This window comes from Actinia tenebrosa, unplaced genomic scaffold, assembly GCF_029948245.1.
Source record: "Actinia tenebrosa isolate PJP-AT-01 unplaced genomic scaffold, QUT_ActTen_1.0 PGA_scaffold10__47_contigs__length_13832649, whole genome shotgun sequence".
Lineage (NCBI taxonomy): Eukaryota > Metazoa > Cnidaria > Anthozoa > Actiniaria > Actiniidae > Actinia > Actinia tenebrosa.
In genome coordinates this window covers 9464543-9491670 of record NW_028292570.1, presented here as the reverse complement: position 1 = coordinate 9491670, position 27128 = coordinate 9464543, and the positions used below count along the sequence as shown (strand labels likewise).

Here is a 27128-nt window from a genome sequence, read left to right as displayed (position 1 = left end):
CCAATGTGCTTATGTAAATGGTCAAAAAGCTTAAATTTATCAATAATAAGCTTGCGGTGAAGAGAAATCCATAAGATCCGAGATTAGTTCGGTAATTTCCAAAGGATTGATTTATAGTTTTGCTCTATAATTGTCGCAAAAAGAGTGCTTCGAATTTACTTCATATTCGCAACCTTCAATTTCACTTTCAGCCATCCCTGTTGGTGCTTTGAAATGCTCTTAACTCGAGCTCAGCCCGTGGAATAAGGACATCGCCAGTCAATCGAAGGTAAATTTTTTTTTTTTTTTTTTACCCTTTTTCTACAGTATATTATTTCATTAAGAGCACTTAGCGAAACGGAAGATTTGAAAATTCGAGCGAGGACTATACTAGTGATCGACCAATATATATATATAGCATCTTTACTCTCTCTGACAACATGTTGCCTTCTTGTAAATGTTTTTTTCCCTTAATTTTTTACTTCAACATTACAAACAAAAACAAAAACAAAGAAAACTGGAGAGTAGAGTCTCTGTGAACCAATGTTCTACTCTAGTCAATTGAAACCCAGAAAATGTAACGTGCATTTAACATGAACAGCGAGAATGCAAGGGTCAGTATATGAGGAATCTTAATAGCGCGTACTTCAACAGTTTCAAATAATCTTTCCCCGGGGTCCGGACCGGAGGAGGGGGAGGGAGTGCTAGTTTAAGTAAGGGCACATTAATGTTAAATTCCCATTGGGGTCTGGGGTGGGGGTCGAACAGAAAAAATAGATAAAACATCCAAGGGCCGTTTGAACGTCTTGAATTATGATGACTAGTAATCTGGCATGAAAATAAATTTCATTCTAGTCTACATTTTATTGATACTGGTTCTTGTACAAGCTGCTAGGCTTAGTTTACTGAAGGATACTTGCGAAATACAGACTTATAGCACTGAGCCAGGTCATACTAACGATAGGCTTGTGATTTGTCTAGAATGAGAATGATTGTCGAGTCATGAATTATGTACGTCAAGAATGTTGAACTAGCTTGTTAGCTTTTTGAGTTCAATAGTGTTCATGAATAAACATTTTTCCTTATGTATTTCCCTGTTCTAATTCCTTTTCGTTTTGTTATTTCCTTTATTCTCTTTCTTAATCGTTTCCTCTTCTATTCTCTCTTTTTTCCTTTTGCGGATCTATTCTCTACTATTCTCCTGTTTCTTTTCCTTTCTATTTTTTTCTTTTTTCTTTTTTCTTACATCTATTCTTTATTTTTCTCTGTTTTTCTTCTTCTTCTTCTTCTTCTTCTTCTTTCTCTCTCTCACTCTTTTCTCTCTTATTATTTTCCTCCTTTAGCATTTTTAGAGGGATGACGAATGAAATGTGATCCACAAAGGCAAGTTAAGTTAATATAGAGCGGAATTAACTATGCCTTAATGCATGAGTCCAAACATTCTATAGCTAGCAGTCTCTATGCCATTATAAATCTTGAAGCTTTTTTATAATAATCAAAAACAATCAGTATGTTGATGGTGCATTATGATGGTGATGTAATAATGACTGATAATGATGCTGCAAATCATAATGATAATAATGGGGCCGGATATATACAAGCTTTTCCCAATCTTTGCTTGCTAAGTACTTTCCTATCTACAACCTCGGAAATTAACTTAGAAGCTTAACGATGGAAAACCTCTCTAGATTAAAAATGTTATTAAAGAAAGCTGCTTGGCGAAGTAGAGGATTAAATTTTGTATTTGCATATATTCATTAATTATTAATAAAACTAAAGTATAAATGAAGTAATAAAGAAAGGGGAGCGTCTCCACGAAACAAGTTCAAGTTCTTGTAAAACTTCTTTATCGGCTGTTGTCTTTAAAAACTGCATGTGTGGATATTAAGCATGTATAACCTGGTTTTAGACTGTGTCTTCTGGCTTTTCTTTCAGTCGTGGCTCCGATTCACGTCCACCTTGAAGCGGCTGAATAATCGTCAGAACTTCTGGAACAATTCATAGCTATTCATGGTTGTTAGGAATAGCCACATTGCAATAACAGGATACTCGAGATGCTTATATAATAGCTCATCATTTACAACCAAAAAAAGCCAATAACAAACTTGCGAATTACGAAAACATCAATTTATTTCTTGTTTTTAAAATGACTTAATGTCTTTTATGGCTTCTGTTTCACTGCGTATGGTATAGTTTCCGGTAATTAGATTGGGAAAATAAAGCGTATTTTTTTCACTAAAATTTCTAATCTATAAATAGGAATAAACAAACAAAAAGCCAACTGATGTGATAAAAACAGTGTTCGAGACTGTTAGTCTCCTACAAGAGGGAATAGCAGTTATTATACTTCTAAAGATCATAAGAGATGCCAAATGAAAATTATAGTGCATTTGAGCTTTAGTGTCTCGACTCTCAAACTTCCGCTGCACTCTCAAGCAATACGCAACGGCTCTCAAATCCAAGCGATATTCTAATGAATTCGAGGAGCTTCTGATTTTTTCCTCCACTGAGGTATTCTCGATCTGGGTCAGGTACTGTACGGAGCATGATTGCTTACAAGTCATTTAAATAGGTATTCTGGCCATTGCTTTGTAAGGTGTTAGTGGCGGGATAACTGCTGATTTTGTAAACGATTCTCACGATGCTTCTAAGTTTGGTTTGCACATTGTTGGTTAAAACATTTACCGATAAAGCAGATTTCTTTACTAAGAAAAGCCTAGAGTATGATATGGAAGTGCCGTGCCGTGATCGGGTTAGTGCCATCGCTTAAGTCATTTTCTCAGTTTCACAAGTAGTTTACTTTATGCCGAAGTTCGTTTGTTTTATGACTAGTCACCAACTCAGGTTCGGCGCTTTCCTTTTGATTACGCATCCCTCTTTTTGTCTGTTTTCTTTGATCCAAAAAGAAAGAGAAAACCCGAAAGAATAAGAGAATGAAGAAAAAAAAGACGAAAGGAGGAGAATATCCTAGGGAATCTGTTCAAACTAGCTCGGTTTTTGGTGCTGATCTGTAGGAATCAATCGATCAATCTTGTTTTTTAGTTCTGATGCCCAACCACAAGCCAAAAATATCGCAGTCGACTTAAAATAAGAGACTGAGTTTCATCAGGTAGGATCGCAGTTTTTGGATCAATCTTGTTTCACCGTTGCTGGTCAGTAAAAATGCAGGGTTAATCTTTTCTTGGTGCTGTCAGACGTTCGCGCATGCGTGAAAACAGTGTCTAACCAACATGGCCGCTTGAAAACTTCGCTGGCTTTAACCAGTCGAAAATATTTTTCGAGGTTTTCAAGGAAAAACATTTTAGTACATTATTTAGCGTGAAATCTATACTAGGCTTCCCTAAGATAAAATTATCAAAACGTCGCCAAAATTAATTTAAAAACAAATTAGAAAAATTGTGCTTTAAACTGATTTTATTACCAAAAAGAAGTTTCAAATATATTTCAAAAAAGGAAATACGTCATTTATGATATACAGGGTTCTATTTATATTAACGGTAAATGGATTTGGTTATCGTAAGTACCACGCTAAAGCCTCGACACCAAGTCAGAAATGTGCACGCATGCGCAATATATATATATATTATGTAACTGTGTTTTTTACACGTCTGGTTTTACAAAGCTATAGTTAAGAGTACATTAATGCGTCTAGCAGTTTTGTCCAAGCTAACACGTTTCATTTTCTAGGTTTACCTCTCGACAAGCTGTTTACTTTCATAGATTTCTACTGTAAAGGTGAGCTTATCTGAGTTTTGAAGATATATATGTAATATATGTGTGTGTGTGACTATCGAATCTAACATAGGTTCACTGACGTTGTTTAGAAGAAGAGTCCATTGCAAGTATCGATATCCAGCAGAAACGTATATTTTATTCTCCTGCGTTTGATAGAAACTAAAAAAAATTCACTTTACATGTAAATAAACCAGTTGGTCTTGTTCATAGAAATTTTTTATATCCCCTCGAAGCGAGTCAAATTTTACAGTAAAAGGTAATGGTTCAACTGGGAATAAAAGGGAAAAAGTTAGCTCGGTTATCAGGAATTTTGACATAATCTATACATAGATAACTCAATGGCTTTTAACATCAAAACCTGATGGTTAAAGTTTGGACGTATGCAACTGGCTGACGTTTGATATGAAATACCTTTTTACATTAGGCTTTCAGTTTTAATATTCGTGGTTAGATGTAGATGTACTAAGAGAGGAAGGCTAATGTCTAAACCATGCCGAAGAACTAATTTATTAAGTTTATGATAAAAGCATTCTTTATGTCAAACGTGTCAACGCGCGATGATTCAGTACATAGTGTTTTACTGATCAATGGCAAGTTTGCACAGCGAGAAAACCTGTCTGATTGATGAAACGCATCAATAGTTATTTGCTTTTCATGAAATTTTATGTCTGGGAATCGGCTTAATTGTCTCTTTCTTTTCCAAGCCTATTCTGCGGCTTTCGTTTTCTGGATAATTCTTTTCGCTTTCGTGCTTTTCTTTTGTGTTCATTTTCTTTGTCGTGTTTTAGTTTTGTCTATCTTATCTCTTTCTTTATTTCTTCTTTAATTCATGCCTTACCCTCCCCCTCCGCAGGCCATGATGACCGGTCCCTAAGAGAAAGTCCAGTTAGTGTTGATAATGACGAACGATCGATCTTATAAGATAACGCACTGCTCATAACTTGTTTTCTATTTACACACATCAGGCCTTCAGGCGAGTACATTTGCTAGGTGCCGACACAGCTCATTTCGAAGCCGACTTGACTCAAAATTTACCTAGCATCACTGCTTAACAATTAGTCCTCGAACACAGATGTGCTATTCGCCACTATAAGGGCGAGAGGACTAGTTGTTTTAGTCAAATCCAACTAGTTGGTCAAATATTTAGATGCAAACAAGTCTTGAATTAAATATCAATTCTTTTTTTTTTTTTTTTTTTTTTTTTGAGTTCAAAGCCGGCACTCTTCGTTATTAGTAGGCTATAACTTGTAGCCTACTACTAGCTCATACAATCGGAATGCAGCATTGATGATAGACCGCCGAGTTGGATTTGACTAAATGTCTATAGTCATTAAGATTTTGTTTTGCTTGACATTTCCTTACAAACACGGAAGGCTCGTAAATATGCACGCGGCCTAAAAGGTGATTCAAGCTTAAAAGTTCATAAAACAATGAGATAATTCAAAAATGCCTAAAAGCTAGTTGGATTTGACTAAATATCTATAGTCATTAAGATTTTGTTTTGCTTGATATTTCCTTACAAACACGGAAGGCTCGTAAATATGCACGCGGCCTAAAAGGTGATTCAAGCTTAAAAGTTCATAAAACAATGAGATAATTAAAAAATGCCTTTAAACCAAAACCATTAAACCCCTTCATAAAAACTTGGGGGAAATCAGAAGAAAAATTATTTTTAATAGCAGGAGATACGTTAGACCTAGCTCCACGTGTCGGCAGCCTTTCTATTCGCATTCGTTTATGACTGGTTCCTTTAGCCGTTTCCGTTTACCCAGGTTTACAGCAAGTAAATAGTAAATAACGAAAGTGTGTTGCACGGAAAGATATATCTCTAGCTAATCCCGAACAAACGTACCGCCAAAAAGAGAAAAAAAGAGCAGTGGCGTAGCGAGAGTACCAGAATTGGAGGGACGAGCACGCTCGTTTTGGCGCGAAAACTCCCGTCAAATCCACAGGTAGCCCAACAAAACAGGATTTTTTTCCTTTACGATTATTAGTTAAAAAATACGACAAAGCATAGTTGGTATGGTATTAGTTAAGAGGTAATATTTGGTGCACTCTGTATTCGTCATATGCTGGTTACGTGGCAACCATGCCATAATAGACGATGTAGAAGATATATGTTATCCTGGTTACTATTTGATATCTATCAATGAGAAAAATGTTGAAGGCGTTTCTTGCTTGTTCTTCTGGTTCTACGTGTTGTTATCAACCGCAAATAAGAACGATAGCCAAGTGTAGTGCACGAGATTGGATATCTGAATATATAGGAGATCAAATAGGCCCTGCACCTCGCATCCTACGACTCAGTCCAATAATACTACGCAACACAAGGTCAGTTATAAGACTTCTATTACAAGAGCATCTAAATAATCCTGTTATTATAAGTAAAGCATTTTATTGCAATTTATATATTGTAACAGTAAAGATTATCTGTAAGAGCGTCGCCAGTGTGGTCATGAAGAGATGACGATGAAAAATGCATTGTCATTGTTTCAAACCAAATGGGGCTTGAATTTTGTTCCTGCGACTCTTTTAGACGGGATTAATTGTTGCTTCATGTTTCCATATTTCCACAGGGGGCATAGGAAATAGTCAATGTGTAAAAAGAGGAGCTAAAACAGCAAATTCGATTATATATATATTCTCACTAAACCACTCAGAAAAGAAATTCTAATAGTCGTGCTTCCAATGATATTCGTGAGGATGAGTAGTTAATGAATCCTGACAATCAATACTCTAGTCTAGACACTTCGAAGGAGTAATTTACTTTTTTTATCCAGGAAACAGCTCACCCAAGTCTGTTAATTGTCAGGTGTTCGATAACACTGATTTATGACTGACTTGAATTTGGTCCTTGTGTGGGATAATAAAACGGTTGGTTTTATGCTGTGATCAAAATGGACCAAAATGTTCTCCATGGAATCGTTATAGTTTTGATCGAACGGACATAGTTTTATGACAGTTTTATGACAGTTTTGATCATACTATAAAACCTTATTAGACCATGGCCATTGAATAGATACATCGTAGACAAATCAAATCGCATTTTCTATTGCACTGAAATAGTTCCTGAATCTTTATATTTCATAACAATAACATTAACGAACGAAGAAAATTGTGCCATTTCGTCAGTAAATTTATATGTATATCGATATTGGCGAAGAACTTGTGATAATTTATATTTTTTAATATTTTATGCAACCCCACTTCCATATGTCAATAACGAGGAAAACGAAGATCGTGACTATTGAACTGGAAAAAACTCTCATATCCAGTAGATCTGAGACTGAAAAATTTTAGCCAATCAGAATCGGGAATCAAGGCCACCAATGAAAAAATCAACGTTTCTAATACGCGCTTGATACAGTAATTCAAGAGTTTTGCATTTTTTTCGCGATGGCGGAATTCTTTTTATTTTCCTCTGAGTAATTTCCGCAGGCTTCACATGTCACCTTAGGTTTACAGCGACTACGTCATTTATACGTCACTATTTCAGGCCAGCTGGATCGGCGATCTTATAAGCATTGTTATTCTTGGATTTCATCTACGACATTGGAAATTTTCCCATGACTTATATACAAAACATCCACAGGCCAAAAGAGCAACAAAAACCATATATCTCAGCCAAAGATCAAAGTTTTAGAGACGGAGATACGAGCGATTGATAATACTCATAATTTAGTTGAAATATATGGGTCCGCCATTTTGGTGTCCTATTAGGGAGTGAGTATAAACATGGCGGCCGAATCACGAAGGTTGAAAATCATGTTTATGTTGGAAACACTTCAATATTTTGATAATATTACTGGATTCCTTGTGATCTGTCTAGACGTGCAAAGCATGATTTCTGTGATCGAAAAAGAGTCAATCACCAACAACCATCGCACGCTCAACTTACTTTAGTGTCGTGGGTAACAAGCAGGTGATCTGAGAAAAAAGGATTAGCAAATCAAATCGCGAATAACTTTTATGCGTCTTTGCGCGTCCAATCCTTGATGTGCAGGGGGGGGGGGGGGGGGGGGGGAATGTCGGACAAGGAACTGATGCAAGGAGAAATTTCATTTAGCCGAGATTTTAAGGCTCAAAAATGTTTCTGATTTGAATATGTTGTCCAGATGAGACTATAGATTTACTTGATCGGTCAGGTTATTGTTAATTTTTTATATTAAAAAACGAACCCTTAATCGCTCTTGAAGAAGCTGGCGAAAGACTCTTTCTCGATCTCTCTCGACGTTCTCGATTTCTTGAGTAAGATTTAAATAACCTCCACATCTTCCGCTGCTCCTGGGTCCTTGGAAATTTCCAGGATGCTTTAAAACGTTAGCAAAGCCTCATATCTGAGTCAATAACAGAATCAACTTTTTTCAAGAGGCCCGTAAGGGGTTTGGGGAGGAGCCCCACATGGGTAATATCGATTTGGGGTTGATATTTTCTTCGTTTTACATCCTATTATAGATATGTATATATTTATAAACACGTATATCTCGTAACAAGTTTTTACAATCGAATGTGTGTATATTTCATTATGAGTGTGTTATAGGCAGTCGTGTAACGTTTGTATAAACTTACTTCAAAAAGGTAGTCACGAAAAACCTAGAAAGCTATGATAGCTGAGGAGCATGGGAAATATTTCATATTCAACGAGTAAAGCTTTTGACACAAACTGCAGCAGTTGAAGATGCTCAGAGGTGAGACTGTAACTGGTAGAAGATCTCAAGTCCATCAATAGTTATCGAGCGATTAAAACATGTAAAATGTATCTACCCATAATCCTTGCTGGTCTCAGCTTTGTAGCTTTTCAGGTGACTAACTTTATTGAAATAAGTGTAAACCTATTTCAATAAACGTTGCCATCGCCAAAGGCAATACGCGATAGGTCATTCCGACATGGAAGTGGTTTCGTTCAATACAAAGAACATCGAATCAGTCTCAGCACTAAGGTCCATACTCTTGACGAGAATAAGAAGCAGAAACACAAGTCATTCCAGCTATTCTTGGATCTTGGAATGACCTATCTCCTATCACTTTTAACTTATCGCTTATTACCTATCGCTATGGCGATGACAACTTTTTTGAAATAAGTACATATACATTTAGATACAAGCTTTGACCTTGTTTTATCAAAAATGAACGATACAATCAAAAATTCATAGCTGAATATAAAAAGTCTTTGTTAATTTTGGTCTCTCAATGTCTCTCGATAAAAATCATATGATACCTCCAACTTATAATATTTTCCACCTCGTAGTCTACTGCTTAATACCTATGTGGACAAAATATCAGAGACGTTATACCATGTTTTTTATATATCTTTATGAATCGACTGAGCTTCAGTGAATTCAAAGAGTTTTGACTTAATATTTATTTTAAGGCTGTCTTGATATTAACAAGAATTTTACATTTCCAAGGCGCTAATGAGTCGAATCCATTTGAAGAAGTTCCGGCTTACACTATTGGTCGATCTTCAATCATAATAAACTAAAGTGTTTCGAACAGCTTTTATTTCTTCGTCTGTTATGCGCAAAATATAGAGAGGGTTCTTCCGTCTCTTGGTGATAGCGGCGGGTGTAGACATATCAATTGACGCTGTTAACGGGCGAAAGCCCTTCGGTTTACGTGGTGTCGAGAGGTTTTCCCGTAGAAAATCAAATGAAATACACGGCTATATAGAAGACTTAGACTTTAGTGTTGAACACTAATCGAGCACTAGCTAAATACTGAAACCGCGGTACGAAGGAATATCAGGTAAGTATAATGTCTCGACAAAGATAGCCGCGTGTGTCGATCGAATTCACGCTTTAACAACAACTATGAATAATCAAATCTAATTTTCACTTATTTAGGTTTAAAACATATAAACAAAACCCAGAAAATCAAAATATCTATACACAGAGTGTGTTATTCGTGGGCCGCAGTTCATCGACGACTTTAAGTTAATCACACAAACGAATATTTCAATATTGAGTATCGATGAAAACGAAAGAACGATCGTTTTGCGATATTAGCCTTGGAAGTTCTTTTTTCAGTGTTATCACCGTTTGATATTACTAATTCATTATCTTGTTCATCGTTTTGGTCGATCTTTAACACCAACATCGAGATTCCTGACGGCAAAAATCTATACTGATTTGAAATACAATTAACTAAGGGTCATGTTTACCTCCAATTTCAACAACGTTCCCCCCATTTTTAGGACAACAATTGGCGTTTTGCCATGAAATTTATGAATTCAAATTATATCAAAAGACAAAATGAGGCGAAAGAATTGATTAGTACATTTAATTTCGTGGATTTTATGGATTCATTAAAAAGTTTCCTCCTAATCTCTTAAAACAAGGTGTAATATATGAGCGGGATTAGGTCTTATTCCTTCTATAAAGAAATCCAAGCTAAAGCCGGGCTGAGTTGTTTCCTATAAATGAGGCGACATGGTGTGTTTATGCAAATCCTTTTTAGTAACTTCACAACGAATCAAAATTATTAGAAATATTCCTTGTAATTTTTCAAAGAATTGCCCTTCGGCTTTAGGGAATTATTTTATTGAAATATAATCGAGCGAAAGGAGGGTTTTACCGACTGTTAAATTTTACTTAGTTTTAGAGATTAAGATTATTGGCTGTAATATTCTTAAATTTGAATAAAAATTGACATTTGTTTACATATATATTGACGAATTAAGGATATTAAGGTGAAAAGGACTAACAGTGATTGTCTTTACATATCGAACAAAAGTACAAAGACGCCAAAACACCTGGAAATGTTATTTAACAATTTAAGTGAATTGTTTTTGATAAAAATATCACGAGGAAATCAGACGCTACAAATAACGCTATAAACCCACTTTGGAATGTGATGTCTTAGTCAAACCATTACCGGTAAACTCCATATAAACAACGAGCAAAATGCCGACAATAATGAGGAAAAACTAGCCTAAAAATAAATCTTAACTACTACATAGTTTTCTTCATATTTTTAAAGACGTGACAAAAATTCCTTGAACTACCTTTTAAAGGTATTTTTAACTACTTTTTAAATATTTTCACAAGTCACATGATATAAACGTGGCGTGCTCTGATTGGCTAAAATAATTTGATTGACAATGACGTTACAAGATTTCTCTATCCTTTCTTTAGATGGAAAATCGCGATATCGAGTAAATTTTTCACTGAACTTTAAATCATGATAAGCTACAAAGTCGTGAATGAGATTTTAATCTCCACGGTATTAAACATAGGTTACTGAGTCAGGAACAAAATGCAAGACGCATATATTATTCATATCTACACAAATTATTTTTCTCTAGAAAATTTCGAAACCAAACTTTCTTTGATGGAAGTTAAAAAAATAATTTGTTAGCTTTACACAAATCAAATACGAAACTCTTGTACCGCCAAAAAAGGCTTGAATCCGGTCGTTGAACCTATTCATTTCATCTTTTGACGTTTCTATTGAACGAATAATCTGTCCGATCAAACAAACTAGTGTTTCATATAGATTTCCTGAAGACATAGCTTATTATTTGTTAGAATATTCTATTTTGAAGCACTTTGGTAAGGGAGGTATCACGAGACGTTGACTGACTCAACTTGATTCGAGGGCTATTTTTATTATTATAGAACTTTTAACGTGTGACGTGTTTCCGGTAATGCAAAAAATATTCTCAATGATTTAATCTCTACCTGAAAAATTGAGATTTTTTTTAACAACAAATCCTGTCATGAAGAAAGAGTAATAAACATCTTTACAGTACTGCTTTTCCATTTTGGGCACGGAAGTCGCTGCTTTTCCATACGAATGATGTCATTAACCAACCGGCAAGAGAGTTCGCTTAGTAAGACTTAATTCATAATTAAGTCAGTCCTGCTTTCTTGATTAAACACTGAAAAATAATGTAACATAAATACGAATCAAATATTTATCCCGTATTACGAATCATAAATGAACCGGTTCGTCACAAATAAAATTTCCAATTATTTTCTAATATCTCTTGGAACAATTTTGAAATGCCGTTTTATTCAAAACTGAAAAATCAAATCTGAAATCATAATCATTTCCTCACAATACTAATCGCTAAGTAGCAATTTATTTTTTGTCTGACTCATACAGCAAGTGACTGCCGGATTGGTTTTATGAAAACACAGGTAGCCCAGTTCTTAGTTGTTCACATATAAACAAGATGCTGTACTATTTCTATCTTTCAACTGGTTATTACGTCAGTAGCTCTCAGGGATTTTTTTTTCGAGTTGACATTTTTATCATAATTTGTTTTCTTTCGTGCGTTGTTCACCGTTGTTTTTATCTTTATTCTTTCTCAGTAATTGATTTGTTGTTGTTGTTAGTGGTGTCTTATTACGTACATTCTTGAAGATTCCATTCATTGGTTGTCTTGGAAGACGGAAATCCTAGCTTAAAATCATTAAAAAGCTGCTATTTGCCCTCAATTAAACCTGTGCATTACGTGCGCTGACTCGACTCAGTTCATGGTTAGTGTTTAGACTTTCACATCAAATCGGAAATATAATGAATCGATCTTGAACTGGAATTGATTAAGGATGTTGCCCTTTGAATTTAGTAATTTTCACACTAGCTGAATTATTAAATTGAAATTACCTTCTCTCTACTTTTCTCGATTATAAAAGCTGTTCTCCACGCGTGTCACGTGACGTCTACTACTATTTACCTAATGATCTTTTAGCCACAGATTTTATTCGCTGTAAAATGTAAAGTATGATGACACTCAAATGGTTTTTTTGAAATTAAGCGTTGTGATTGGCTGAAGTAAGTTTCTTTGCTTTTGTGATTGGTTTATCAGTATCGAAGCCATTTGACTCAGTTCCGTACGCTTTCCACACACAAACTCTGATCCACATGCTGTTATCATGAATGATAGTGAGAGGTAAGTGAAAAGAACCTGGGGGAAAACCTTAAGATTGTTTATCAAAAACTTAATTAAACTATCAAAATAAGATCTCTCTGAGGCCCCCTGCTTGATTCCCACGCTGGGACGCAATACAGAATAATTCAATAATCAGTATATATCATTTTGAGATAAACATCTCTGTTCAAGCAGAAAGGGAGGGATTTGTTTTATGCCATCGATTACGGTGACTCAAACAGTTCCTCGTTAGAAGTGTGGTATGGACAATGGCAAAAACGTTTCAAGATAACAAAGATATATAATTCTTCGCAGCAATTCGTCAGAATTCCACATCGCGAAAACCAGTCTGATTCTTTGAAGGAGAGAGTACACATATAAATTTTAAATGATTCATAATATTTTCATCTATTCTTTCCGTGGAATACAGAAGTAATAGCTCAGCCAGAGGCTCGTATATGTTAAATTTTCAATGCGAAATTAAGATCTAGAATTTATCTTATCATTTCAAATTTTGAATGTACGTATATTTCGTACAATCAAGCTAAGAGCGCCTTTCTTCAGTCCCGAGGCTAGATATAGACTAGATGTATTGATAAAGGCTGCACATTAGACCAACCCCCAAATCAAAACTATCTAACCAAAATCTCACAGTGATCACTCATTTTACTTAAATGTTTCGTTCATAGAAATTGCAAGCCATCTCAGCTTTTAATCTTGAATCAAAATCACATTTGAAAATCTTCAGACCTTAATTAATTTGATACTAAACATGGAGACTGAAAACTATAATATTGCTAAGTACACCAGTGTTCCATGCAAAGCACAGCAGAGACAGCTTATACGTGTTTCGCTGGTCCAGTATTGCGAGTGACAGTTCTCGGAACGAATTAAGACCTAAGCATTGATCTTTGTTCGGAAGTTAATTGAATTCATGCAAGAAAGTAGGCATATATAGATTTGTTTATTTTTTGAACAATTTCCCTTGTTGGTTTTGTTGGATTGTTTTCAATGAATTTCCAATTACAACGTCAGTATTAACAATATACTTTTCAGTTTTGACTCCAAATTGAAAATAAAGGCTTTTTTTCGTAGCCCGTTTTCTAAAAATCTATTCCTGACCAAATGTTATTAAAGTAAATTCCGAACTACTGAACAAAACAAAAAATATCCTATATTTTAGTCTAGCAAAGTTCCCAGTTCAATAAATGTTTCAATTTAAGATGACCTTTTATTCAAAAGTTCCGACTTGATTATTCCCCCAAAGCTGATTCCGATTTACGTAAACTCTAGATGCTTCTTAAGTTCCGTATTCATCAAAATGTTTTATTTTGATGTAAAACGAATTCAAATTCATAAGCTTAGTCATAGTTACTCTACTAAGTAAGATGTAGTGTATATTATGGATAATATAGATTTTGTTTTACTAAAGTTGTCGCTGAAATCAAATCAAATCAAATGCTAAAATAAGTTGAAATCCAAGCAATTTGTTAGGAGTTCTTGACAGCCGTCTACTTAGATCCAAAGTGCATGAATATATTCAACACACGAATGATAATCAGTTATCCTTCCTATATAGATCTTTACTGAAAATAAATGTTAATCAAGCAACTAAACGAACTAAGACTGTCAAGAAAATACCACCAAAAAGTTGCTAAGGTGTCAGTAACATTGAAGAACTATGAGTTCCGTAAAATCGATTGTTGCTGGTACGACACAAAAGGGTCTCGAAAAAGAATTTCGCTTCGAATTATTCATTGCACACTAGACACACTCAAGAGTTGAAAACGAAAGATCTTTTTTTAAGTACTTTGCTTTGTGTTTTGACTTTTCCGCTCTCTCTGAACGTTGTTTTTGAAACATTTATTTTTGCCTTGGGGCAAAATTCTGAAATTTTTACAATTCACACTCATTCTTATTAAGTGCCATTTTTCAATCTACCAATCAATCTTCTAAAGTGTAAGCTCAAAAAACAGTGTTTTTGAAGCAAATAAAGTCAAGGACGATGAAATTGATTGCGCGCGGTCTTTGCTTTAATTATTTGTCAATACTCATTGCTCTAAAGCCTAATGCCGATGTTATCGCCGTAACTTCGAGTTTATCAATCATTGTGTTAGCTTAAAACGGCTCTTAGTAGTCCAACATCCAAACACTGAATCTGTTTGCTCATTATAATAAACAAATGAAGCCACCACCAAAAGAACCCGACGATCCGCGATTTTAGGAATAAACACGAGAGCTAGATAAAGGAAAACTAGCGACGTCACGATTTTATTGACAGAACTTCATCGATCACCGCCAAAAAAAGAGTCTTTTGTGGCAGAAGATTGACAAATCCATTGACGGCAGAGAGAAATTCGCGAGAGTATATTTAGCAAAGCACTCTTCAACGTAACCTGGAATTTCAAGAGTCTATTGTTGCGATAGAATATTCCAATTATTTTAGAAAATGGGTTCCGATTGTGGAGTCCAAAACATACACTTGGAAGCCATACAAAAATTCTTGATTTTTGTGCAGTGTATTTAGTAATGTTTATTAATGTATCCTCTGCACCTAGCTTATACTCATTATTTATTCAGCCCGGCGACAAATCTTTATATGCCCCGCTCTGAACATAAGCCCAACAATAACTTTTAAAAGAGTTACCGCTTAATTCTATAGAATTATTGAAGCTTAAAAAAAACAATCCGCGAAACTACTTCGCAGGGGTGCTCAGCATTAATTCAATCAGCTGTTTTGAGAAACGTTTTTAGGAAAGGAGTCAAACACTTAGCATGTTTCATCAGTCGATTTTAATCTGTTTGGTGGCTTTTCTTTGGTACTTTTGGTAAATTTTGGTGGACAAGAGAACAAAGGTATAACCGTACGTTTGCCGCGGTTGCTTCTGCTATGGCTAAGGTCGACTCGGTGAAATTTTATGCAAGAAACGCGGAGTCAATAGAAGGGTAAATATGTAAAAATGCTCCAAACCTCAACATTTTATTTCAAAACGATAGAAAAGCTATGCAGCTTGAGTTTATTTTGACCTATAGTTCTATGTAGTTTGATAGCATGAGAGAACGCGGACCTATTAAGACCATTGTCAAGTTGGTGATTGTGTCCAATTCGCTTTCAGAACATTTTATAATCAGGTTAAATCATACATAAACTAGAAGATAGGTTTCCTTTTTGGCCCTTCATGATATGACTTTGTAACTGATAGATGATCAATGATAATCTCTAAGCAAACATCGTCTTTCCTTTTTGTCCATACAGGTCGTCAGTTTTCCTGCCTTCCTTGTCAGGCTGAGCAAAGCAAACGCTGGAAAAGACAGATGTGCCGTAGTTTCCGTGTATGTAGACAAACTACTACGTCATTCCAGTCATTTATTCTGCCCACAGTAGATTTCTCTCGACTACATTGATCAATGGTCTTTTCTCATTGCCGAAATATTTACGATTAGTTTGTTTGGTTTGAGTGTTCGTGGATGACGACGGTTGTGCAAGAGTTTATATCTCACCACTTTCAGTGGCATTTGTCCAACCTCTCGACCATGGTATGTTTTCCTGCGCTGATTGGAATTGCTATGATCTATTTGGTGGCACTCGTACTTCGTTTTCTGCACAACAAGCAAACATTTGCCAGTCAGTTGTACTACAAGAAGTCGAGATTAGGAGTTTTGCTCGTCAAGAAATGCAAGATGCTAGGAGAATCTTTTACGCCGACATTTTGGGCAGGCAACGCACATCTTCAAACATTGCTGCCTTGGATTCTTCCTCAAAGCGAAATTGAATTCAGTCGGGAATATCTTCAAATGGCGGATAAGGGTATCATAGCACTAGACTGGGCAGTAGTGAACGATAGAGTTTTAGATAAATCTAGTCCTATTATGATAATCATACCAGCTCTAACACAACACACTCCTGACATGTCGTCTCTATGTTCCAGCGCGTTGGTGCAAAAATTCCGTCCAGTCGTGTTTAATCGCCGAGGTCATGGCCAGACCCCTCTAACAACGCGTCGCTTACAGACATTTGCCGAGGGTGGTGACTTGGAAGAAACGATCGTATTTATCAATCGCATGTACCCGAATGCTGACATATTTGCTGTTGGACTATCATCTGGTTCTGGGCTTCTGATTTCCTACTTGGGAGAATTAGGCGCTAATTCTGGAATTACCGCAGCTGTGTGCATCTCGCCTTGTTACGACGCTGAGGGCTATTTCAAAGGGAAAATATGCCAGCCTTATAATTGGCTGTTGACTTGGAAGTTGAAGGAGTTATTAAGACAGCATCCATCTCTGAGAGAGTGTATAAATTATGAGTATGCAATGCAAAGTGAGACGGTCAAAGACTTCGAGGAGCGAGTGTTCATCAAGCTTAATCCTCAGTACTATTCCAATGAGGAATATTGTCGTTTGAATAACCCTATGAGGAATATTGCTAACGTCAGTATTCCTGTACTTTGCGTCAGCGCGCTAGACGACCCTATTTGTCCAAAAGAAATCATTCCTTTAAGCCTTTTCAAAACATCTTCGAATTTTTTTCTCCTGGCCACCGACAAGGGGGGTCACTGTGGCTTTCTTGAGAATACATGGCCAGCTTCCTGGGCAAATAAATTGGCCTGTGACTATCTAGCTACTGTTCGTAACATTGAAATGCCTAAGGCTTCAGATGATCGTCATTTTAGCGCGTTGGAAAAAATGGGCCCACGAAGTAGGAGCTATACGACTTAAACGTCATTGGACGTCACTTTGGAATGCGTTCTTATTATATGTTATCTGCGACTAGATGATGACGATTAAGTAGAAAGAGAAAAAAGACTAATTGCTTATTAAGGAAGGTAGTTCCCTGCTAGCAGAGCCTATTTTCCTTTTGTTTTGGTGGAGTGAGAAAAATAGACTCTGCCGATGTAGGACGTTATTTCGGTCGCGCATGCGTGACGTAACTTAGCAACGCTGTCATGATTTTGACAGCTGCTCTCGTCAAACAACGTTTGGCGGTGTGTTACATTTGCTCATGCGCACTACATGTAATCGGCTAAAAACTGGTTTTGTTCGTCCACAATCGTGGACGGCGGTATATCAAAGGAAACGCTCTACATCGGCAGTCTCCTTCCTCCGCGCCTGAAAGAAGGGAGAGAAAGAGAAGAGAGGTAGAAGTGTTAGTAAACAATTCCTTGCGCAACTGAGGAACAACTTATCGAAAATTAAAATTATTTTCACATTTTTTCTTCTAGATGTTTGGAATATTTTTGTCGTGTGTTTCTTCCATCCATTCGATTGTTATCAAATATACACCAGCCTATTTTGACTCGTATATCTTAAAATGAATCGTCGCGACCGACCTTTTAACTTTTTACAAGATGTGTGTGATTTCGAGAGGTTTGACCATCAAGTCGATCACTTTTCTTTATCGCTTCACCCACGCACTACATTAGCAATGAAAGCCCAACTGCAAAAAATTAAGATTCACGACGGAACATTTTCTTGACAGCGTGTCAGGTAAATGCGATAAATGACACTTGGAACAACACTTTGCTTTGCTTTTGGGGTTTTTATGGATTTGTAGTTAATTTTGATTTTAATCAAACCCACAATCAGATATATAGAACCCTGAAACAACCTCTTAGCTCGCCTATCAGGGACCCGTCGAGCGAGTTGGATTGGTGAGAAGGGAGGGGGGGGGGGGGGGGGGCTAATACTTCAAATATCTCTTCCAAATACTAAGTTTTATTTCAAATAGAAAATAAGCAAATGACTCAAAAATGGCGGCAAAATTATTGCTAGGGCTATAGCCCCCCAGCCCCCTGAGTTGCGCGGTCCCTGTCTATAAATTAGGGCACAACTGACTCACAGATCGAAAGAGGAATTTAGCGTCTGTGTTGGGTTTTGTGGACGGAGGAAAAAGGATAACCCGAAGGAAAAATTACGCTAGAAACTCGACAAATTTTGGTAACATGTGATTACGAGTCTGGAAATCAAACTCGAGACCCCAGAGATGAGAGGCTAGTTCACTAGCACCACACCATTCTTGATATTTGGTTTTTCTGCAGTTTGATTTAGTGCATGGGTAACGTACGAGTGGACTGAAGAAGACGAAGGCCGTTGATGCCATGGCCAGAGTGTTTGTTTTTCACGATTTTTTTAATAAAAAAATCCTATAAAAGCTGATTTTATTTTGGAACCAATCAGAAAGCGAAAAGATACAAAATAATAAGTCACGTGCTCATAATCTGATAATGGCCGTTATGACTTCCGTTTATATAAGAAGCTAAACAATATGTGAGTCAAATCTTTTCATAATGTATACTAATGGCATATATTACAATAATCTGGCATCATTTTTATATACGAACAAATGTTACTTGAAAATACACAATAACGGGAGAAAAAACTCAGGGGTGGAGGGTGTGGAGGGGAAAATACACAATAACGGGAGAAAAAACTCAGGGGAGGAGGGTGTGGAGGGGGAAACAATCATAGCCGGGCGCCGGACTAGAGGCCGCCGGGACAAGGAAGAGTTTTCATTTTAACAAACCATGCATTGCATGCCTAGATTCGCTAAAAGCCGACAAGAAAGCGATGAGAATGTTGTTGTTAGGCTACGTTCATAATGTATGGCAGAGGGGAGGCAGGTGAAATTGAGGGGGCATTTTTAAAAAATCTTACAAGAAAAAGGGTGGATTTGAATTTTTTTATCGGAAAAGTGGCGGGAATGCTATACTAATTGCCCCCCTCCCCTCTGCCATGCATTATGAACGCAGCCTTAGCATCAAGTTTATTACTGCTTTTTTGAGATCAAATTTTCAGTTCCCCCCTCTCTCTCTCTTTCTCCCCTTCCCTGTCAAAAATGGTATCTTTGCTGTATATGTTGTTTGCGCAGATAAACTGGATAAAGATACACCTAGCTAATGTCTAGACAATAGCTATACTATCTAACTAGGCTTTTAATATCGTTAAAAATAATCATTTTTCGGATCCGTGTGGTGTTCTCTATTGATTGCATTGTCTAGTTTCTCGCTTATGACGTCAAAAACCAACTGGTGCCTTCTCATTCGCATTACCCTGTAGGGAAGATATCCGCTGGTCAGGTACAAAAGCCTATTTAACCAAAGAGAAGACCCCAGAACATTGATGTGAAAAATACGACGCAAAAATTGAGGAAAAACAATTGACGAAATACGACTGAGTTGTTTGTTTGTGAAAAAAAAATAAACGTGCGTATTGAGAACCGTGGTCTCAGTTTACTTTAATTTCAAACTCTCTGTTCCTCAGTTTTAGCAGTTTTAGTTCATTAACCTGTTAAAATATCGATAGAAATCGACCAAAATCCTTCTAAAACCATAAAAATTTGGTCTCGTTTTGACAGTTTTATTCACGCGGGGTTTGCCAAAAACCTCCAGTCGGGTCCCATGTACGGGTGATTTTGTCATTGGAACCCAGTTCACCACGGTCGATTGGTCCAACTCTTCCCTCCTTCGTATTTTAACGGCCATTTTATGATGGAGTTTGAAATCTTTCTTCTGGCTACTAGCCTCTGTAATTGGACTTCTTGCGACATTGTGTGTTTCGTAAAATTGGAAATTTATCCCTTCGTAGCCCTGCGGAGTTAGAAAGCCGGGGAACGCGATTTAATGTCGAAGATTCTGCTCCGATCATGATTTGGGTCGACTCGATTTAGGGTCAGGAGTCTCCTTCCTTGTCTTCTTATACAACGGGAAAGGGAAATTTTTAAAAAAAATCCGCGCTAAAATGGCTCGAAATCACTACTAAAGAACTAGGATGACGTATAAAACGCTTCATGTGAGTAAATATTAGCTTTCTTTTATTTTATTTTTTTATTTTTTTCGTTAAATTACATTCAGCTTTCAAAGCTTGTATGGGCTTCCTGTGGTCATTCCCAAGAGTGTCATTTCTTTGTTCAGCGGTTTTGCATGAATCTTGCGCATATCTGATCAATAGAATGACACGTGGTCTATAATCGGAAACATGCTTTCGATTCTGATTCTCGCCCAAGTTTCGGTTACCGTTACCAATCCTCCTCGTCCAGCATCACACAAAAGTTATTAACTTCCTGTTCATACTGAAGATTATTAGCTGTAGTATTCAAATATGTTTGAAGACTTTGTTGATTCATCTGTCTTCAAGTGTCATAAAGTTAATAAGACTGCAGTACATGAGCACTTGGTTTATTCAATCAGCCGCACGACAAGAATATCAATATTATTTGTCATTTTTGGCATTTGTCATTCGTTTTTTGTTTTGTTTTGGTTTTTTTTTTGTTTGTTTGTTTGTTGGTTTTGTTTTTTTGTTTGTTGTTGTTGTTGTGTTTTTTTTTTTGTTTGTTTTTTTTTTGTTTTTTTTTTTTTATAACAATAAATCGGTTAATTATTCCAGTATCAAGGTTTGGATGAAATGATAGTGGAACTAATAATTTTGTAAAATTCTACTTCTGTTTTGGAGAATGGATGGATGAACGAACGAACGCACGGATGGATGGACAGACGGAAGTTGGACGGATGGACGGATGAATTGATGGATGGATAGATAATTTATTGAATGAAAGAAAAGAAAAATATATTAATGATAAAATGGTTAATGACAGCTGAATGGAGGGAGGGAGGGAGGGAGGGAGGGAGCGAGAGATGGAGGGTTTGATTAATGGACGAATGACAATCCACGGGACGAGAGCGTAATGCCATGTTACACACACCTGAACAGGTGCGATGACTTGTCTCCATAGTCTGTGACTGCTCGTTATCCATATGCATAAAACTACATGTTGTGATTCACAAAGTAGGAAAGAAACGAATCCGTCCTGATCTCCAATCATTCAAAGAAGCCCAGAAGAAAATAAAATCATGAGAAAGTACAAAAGTATCGCAGTCCTCTTATCCATCGTGGTATTCTCCGGTAAGTTAGTTCTGTCCAAAGTTAGTTTTTTTAATGTCAGCCATTTCATTAGGAGTCCTTCGAGTTCTATGTGAAAAGCTCGTTGTTTTGCTCGCTGATTCATTCTTCGAGGACCAGTCTTCTCCTAGTTCTCCTTCGTCCCCCATAATCAGCTTCCCAGCCGGTTCAATTCCAATGGGAAGTCGCTCTGTGAAAGCCAGTACACTCTCCCTACCTCATTACCCAATTATTTCTTACCATTAATTCAAAATCAATCAAATTTAGCCAATTTTCTTGACGAATGAAAAAACTTAATTTTATTAATTTTTAGATAGAAAGATTTTGCTTTTGGGTTTCTACTTAAGGAAAAATATTTTACTGAATTACGCAAATATGTGCAAGATGTGCTTTTTCTTGAAGCAAGCTTTTCTGGTGCGAAATTTGCAGTCAGATCCATAAATTTTCGGAGGAGGGGGGGGGGGGGGGGCTGGAGGATTTTAGGAAAAGCTATGATAATAGAAATCTGGCTTAGCTTTACTAAGATCTATTGAGCTCGCATATCTCTATCCTCTCCTCTCCTCCCGACTAGTTGAATACCCAACTTATATCCCTTAGACCTACTACACGATGTCCACCCAGTGTGACGGTCTTCATTCATTCTATTTTGTTCCACACATAAAGGTGCATTCGCCTCTCGGCCCGAGTACTGCAACCTGCCATTTGAGACCGGCAAATGCATGGCCTACATACCAAGTTACTACTTTGATCCAAGCACAGGAGCTTGTGAACAGTTCATCTATGGAGGGTGTGGAGGAAATAAGAATAACTTTGATACAATGGAAGCCTGCGAGAAAACCTGCAAGGTGCAATAAACCATGATGCTAATGTAGAATACAGTCATCTCTTGGGAATTAAATGCTTTAAGTTGCATACTTTGTCGATAAAGTGTCGATAAGAATAATAATATCTTTGATACACTGGAAGCCTGCGAGAAAACCTTTAAGGTGCAATAATTAGAATGAACTATAAATAACCTAATTAGAATGAACTATAAATAACCTATAAACAGATACAATTTCTTGGTGTCTTTTTTTTTACATCTCAGGGCTTTCAAATGGTCTAGGGCCCGGTTGAACGAAGAATAAATAGCGCTATCCGGTAGATAAATCCTTTTGCCCCTTGTACGTGACGTCAAAGCAGCTAAATTTGGAGAACAAAACAAAAGAGTTTCAATCTCCTGAGAATTGGAAACCCATTGTTATGTCCTCCAAATGGTGATGCATTCCCACGTACTGCAAGGGGACTACTCTCTATACTACCTATTCTCACACACCTTTATATTACGTCACCTATAGCACCTATTTTCCCCAGGCTTTCAAATATGGTAACTAATTAGCACAATATTGAGATCTTCACATCAGGTTGGTTGAAGAATAAAGATAAAATTTAAGCTGAGAAAAATATACCGTATTAGTGAATAGTTGCAGGCGAACTTCCTATAACAAGACACTGAGAAGTACAAGGAAGTTTTATGACATAGATAGTTTATACTATAGTATTGAGAAAGTTGGTAAATCTTCGGCAGAATAATGTGTGAATATATAAGTGTCGACTTGTCTGATTGTGCATGGCAATGTTTGGTGATGTCAATGTTTTATACGCTTTGCAAGGAAACGTTTTTGTACCTTTACAAGGTAGGAGAATAAAAACAGCAGCCTTATGATCGGAATTTCTAATGGCTCGTGTCGTTTGAGAACACTACAAAATTGCCGAGATTGCTTGTCTTATTTTTAATAGTTAGTCAACTACTCTTTTTCCTTAGATTTTTACTGGGATACCTGTGAAAGGCCAGCCGTAAATTACCTTCGAGAGGAAATGCCAAAGTTGCGTAACAGTATCCAGAGGTCTTCAGGACCTTACACATGAGAACTTTGTGGGCACTTGCTAATTAGCGATTCCGAGGTTGATGGAAAAACTGGGTCGAGTTGGCATTGAAGTGCATTTTGGGGATGTTTTTGGGACGCCATCTTGGAAATATGTCCCCTAAATTAGAACAGTTCTAAAATCAATGCCAACTCGATCCATTTTTAACTCGTGGATACGCGAAGCGTAGAAACGAGTTATTGTGAGGGGTCTGAATATGCAAATGTGTCACTCACTCACTCGCTCACTCACTCACTCACTAAGATGTTAGCAGATCGATAATTAAACGTTTGTCGATCGTCTTACGTCATCTGATTACGAATGTTACACGATACTAACAAGCACAAAGCTCTTATATACAATATAGATCACTTTGATATTTATATGAGGAAACGAGATGCTGTTGTTCCATGTGGGATATATTTCTAGCACTTGTAGACGCCGTGTGTAATGATTTCTGTTCCTTGGTGGTTGTGAAATATGGCTTTATTTTGAGTATATCAATTCGGGCTACAAATGTGTATCATACAGTCTGATAGATGGATATAGGGTTTCAGTCAATGCTATGGTATCATATGACATATAGTATGACATCCTCCTTTCCGTAAAAAACAACAACATATATATATATATATATATGTACATGCAACGAAAACAATAGTAACAATGACTATATATCAGCTGTCCATGCATACAACTGATGTTGCGATTATGTGCTATTCTTGAACAGTTCTTTTGAAAATTATATATATCGTTCTGGTGGTTTCACGACCCTGCCACTGCGTGTTGTAATCCTTCCATTATGTGGTGCTGGATTAGACACTTCTGTTCCAGGAGATTCTGCAGGCGGGCTTTGGTGTCCTATGGGGGATGGCAGTGCTTCTCTGATGTGTGTTCTGTTCCGACGTAGCTCTCCACCCTTTGGAGTAGTGACTGTATATGATCTTGGTTGGTCCAACTTTTCCTTGACTGTGGCCGGTCCCCATTTCTTTGTAGAGGGGTTTTGAATATTGATGTTCTGCCCTGGCAGAAGATCCGGGATTGTCTTGGTGTTCCGGTCATAGTAGTGCTTTTGCAGCTCTTGTCGTTTCTTTAATCTCTCTATGATCTCTTCGTTGTTCTGGTTCCTAGTTATCGAGCGCGGTAGATTGTCTTGGAGCTTCCTGCCAAGGAGTAGTTCAGAGGGTGATGGCAACTTACTGTCAATTGGAGTGGACCGAAGACAGAGTAGAGCCATGTAGGGGTCTTCGTTGGTTCTTGCGGTCTTGTGTAGGACTGCCTTAACCGTCTTGACTTGGTTTTCTATGAAACCGTTACTCTGGGGGTAGTGAGGAGAACTGGTGATATGTTCAAATCCGTATTCTTTGGCAAATTCATGAAAACTAGCACTGCTGTAGTGGGGCCCGTTGTCTGATCTTACAATCTTTGGTACTCCTTGTTCACTGAAGATCTGCTTCATCAACTCAATAACCTGCTTACTGCTACTCTGCCCTCTGGGAATTTTCCTTATGAATGGATATTTCGAGTAGTAGTCAGCTACAAGTATATATTCAGACTCGTTGATGTAGAATAGGTCAGTAGCGATCGTGTGCCATGGTCGTGGTGGTATTTCGGTTTGTAGCAGTGGCTGTTTCGGATTACTTGGTAGAAACTCCTGGCACGTTACGCAAGATTGGGTGATTTTGTCGATGTCGTTGTTCATGTTCTTCCAGTATACGGCTGATCTTGCTCGGAGTTTGGTTTTTTCTGCTCCTTGATGGCTAGCGTGTAGTTTGTCCAGGATTTCTTTTTGCATGGTAGAAGGAACTATGATCCGTTGTCCTTTGGTTAGGATGCCGTCGTCAATTGTGATTTCATCTCTAAATGACCAGTATGGCTTCAGCATGTTTGATACTTGCTTAATCATCGTTGGCCAACCTTCGTATACCATTTTCTTTAGGCAGGTCAGCTCTTGATCTAAGTCCGTGTTAGCTCTTATCCGCTCGATCATTTCGGTGCTGAAATGTGGATAGATCTCGTGCACTTGTATTCTCTCGTTCTCTATCGGGTATTTCTCTTCTGGGGAGAGTCGTGATAGTGCATCAGCCAACAGCATGTCTTTTCCTGGTACGTATCTGATCTTGATATCGTATGGTTGTAATCTCAGCAACATTCGCTGTAATCGTGGTGGGGCTGATGTGAGGTGTTTGAGGTGTATGCTTTCCAGCGGCTTATGATCGGATTGCACTGTAAATGGACGGCCAAACAGGTATGTGTGGAAACGCTCACAACCATAGACTACTGCGAGGAGCTCTCTCTCTATATTTGCATAGCGTGTTTCGACGTCGGTTAGCGCTTTGCTGGCGAATGCTATGGGCTTGCCCTCTTGCATGAGGGCTGCACCAAGGCCTTTTGTTGAGGCGTCTACCTGGAGCGTTACATCTTTTGTTTCGTCAAAATAGGTGAGGGTGATTTCTTCACTTATCGAGTTCTTGATTTTCTCGAAGGCGGCCTGGTAGTCGGCATTCCATTGGAAGGGTGTGTCTTCCTTCAATAATTCTCTCAGGGGTGCGGTCAGGATGCTTAGGTTTGCGATGAATGGGGACATGTAGGTGGCTAGCCCAAGGAACGTTTGTAGTTCGCGGCGATCAACCGGTTCTTTCATCTGCCTCAGCACTGATATTTTGGCGGGATCGGGCTGGATACCGTTTTCACTGCAGATGATGCCGTAGAATTTTATTTTGTTCTGTTTGATATGGCACTTGTCTGGGTTGAGTTTTAGGCCTGTTTCTTTGCATTTCTCAACCATCGCCTTTAAATTGATGTCATGTTCTTCCTCCGTTTTTCCATAAACCACGACGTCATCCACGATGCCAATAACACCATCGCAACCCTCAAATGTCTGGTCAATCTTGGCTTGGAAAACGTCTTGCGACATTCTCAGTCCAAATGGCATTCGTTTAAACCTGTAGCGGCCAAATGGGGAATTGAAGGTAGTCAGGTAACTTGATGGTGTGTCGAGTACAACATTCCAATATCCACACTTTGCGTCTAGAATGGAGAAATATTTTGATCCGCTCAGCTTGGGCAAGATTTCCTCAAGGGTGGGTGTTACGTGATGGTCTCGTTGTATGGCAGCATTTAAATCTTTAGGGTCAAGACATATTCTAAGTCTGCCAGTGGGTTTCCTTCTGTATACTAAACTATTGACCCATGCCGTCGGCTCCCCTTCTCGTACTTTGGTGATGATACCTTGGGCGGCCATCTCATCTAGTTCCCGTTTAATGTCATCTTTGAGGCTTATTGGCACGCGTCTCGGTGAGTGAATGACAGGGGGTACATTTGGGTCCAGTGTGATGTGATATTCTCCTTGAAATTTACCTATTCCGTCAAAGCATTGGGGGTATTGCGCGAGCAGTTGTTCCTTGCTGCTTATTTTGTTCGTGTTGTTTGTGGGTCTTGCAGTTTTTTTTCGTGGTTGTGTACCTTCATTCTGTGTTTCGACAGAACAGTTCAAAGAGATTAATTTGAGGTCTAGTGCTGTTGGTAACCCAATAATTGCTTGGCCTGGCGCGTCAGTGACATAAAAGAGCGCGGTCGTAGTCATGCCTTCATAGCTGCACTGTATTTCGCAAGTACCTAGTTGCTTTATTTTCGCTCCACCATATGCTGTGAGTATGGTTTTGGATGGCTTCAATGCATTTTGGTTTGGTTCACCGTCCGTCCCGACGTTCTGCGGGAACATGCTTTGATATAATTTTAA

General features: G+C 37.7%; 2 protein-coding genes across 6 annotated transcripts; both read left to right on the top strand.

The window, feature by feature from the left end:
• The first annotated feature begins 230 nt into the window (after positions 1-230).
• LOC116308545 (protein ABHD15) lies at positions 231-17800 on the top strand. 5 transcript variants are annotated; one of them, XM_031718997.2, is made up of 3 exons: positions 231-268; positions 3667-3714; positions 15846-17800. In XM_031718997.2, exon 3 carries the CDS (start codon positions 16058-16060, stop codon positions 17303-17305), a length of 1248 nt encoding a protein of 415 aa, XP_031574857.1. In that variant the 5' UTR covers positions 231-268; positions 3667-3714; positions 15846-16057; the 3' UTR covers positions 17306-17800. The 5 variants fall into 5 exon arrangements, with proteins under 5 accessions (XP_031574857.1, XP_031574859.1, XP_031574855.1 ...); XM_031718999.2 differs by lacking the exons at positions 231-268; positions 3667-3714 and adding an exon at positions 5984-6045; XM_031718995.2 differs by lacking the exons at positions 231-268; positions 3667-3714 and adding an exon at positions 9236-9459.
• Positions 17801-21329: 3529 nt separating this feature from the next.
• LOC148912969 (PI-actitoxin-Aeq3a-like) lies at positions 21330-23192 on the top strand. The gene is made up of 2 exons (XM_089026272.1): positions 21330-21484; positions 22145-23192. Exons 1-2 carry the CDS (start codon positions 21433-21435, stop codon positions 22333-22335), a joined length of 243 nt encoding a protein of 80 aa, XP_088882398.1. The 5' UTR covers positions 21330-21432; the 3' UTR covers positions 22336-23192.
• Positions 23193-27128: the final 3936 nt, after the last annotated feature.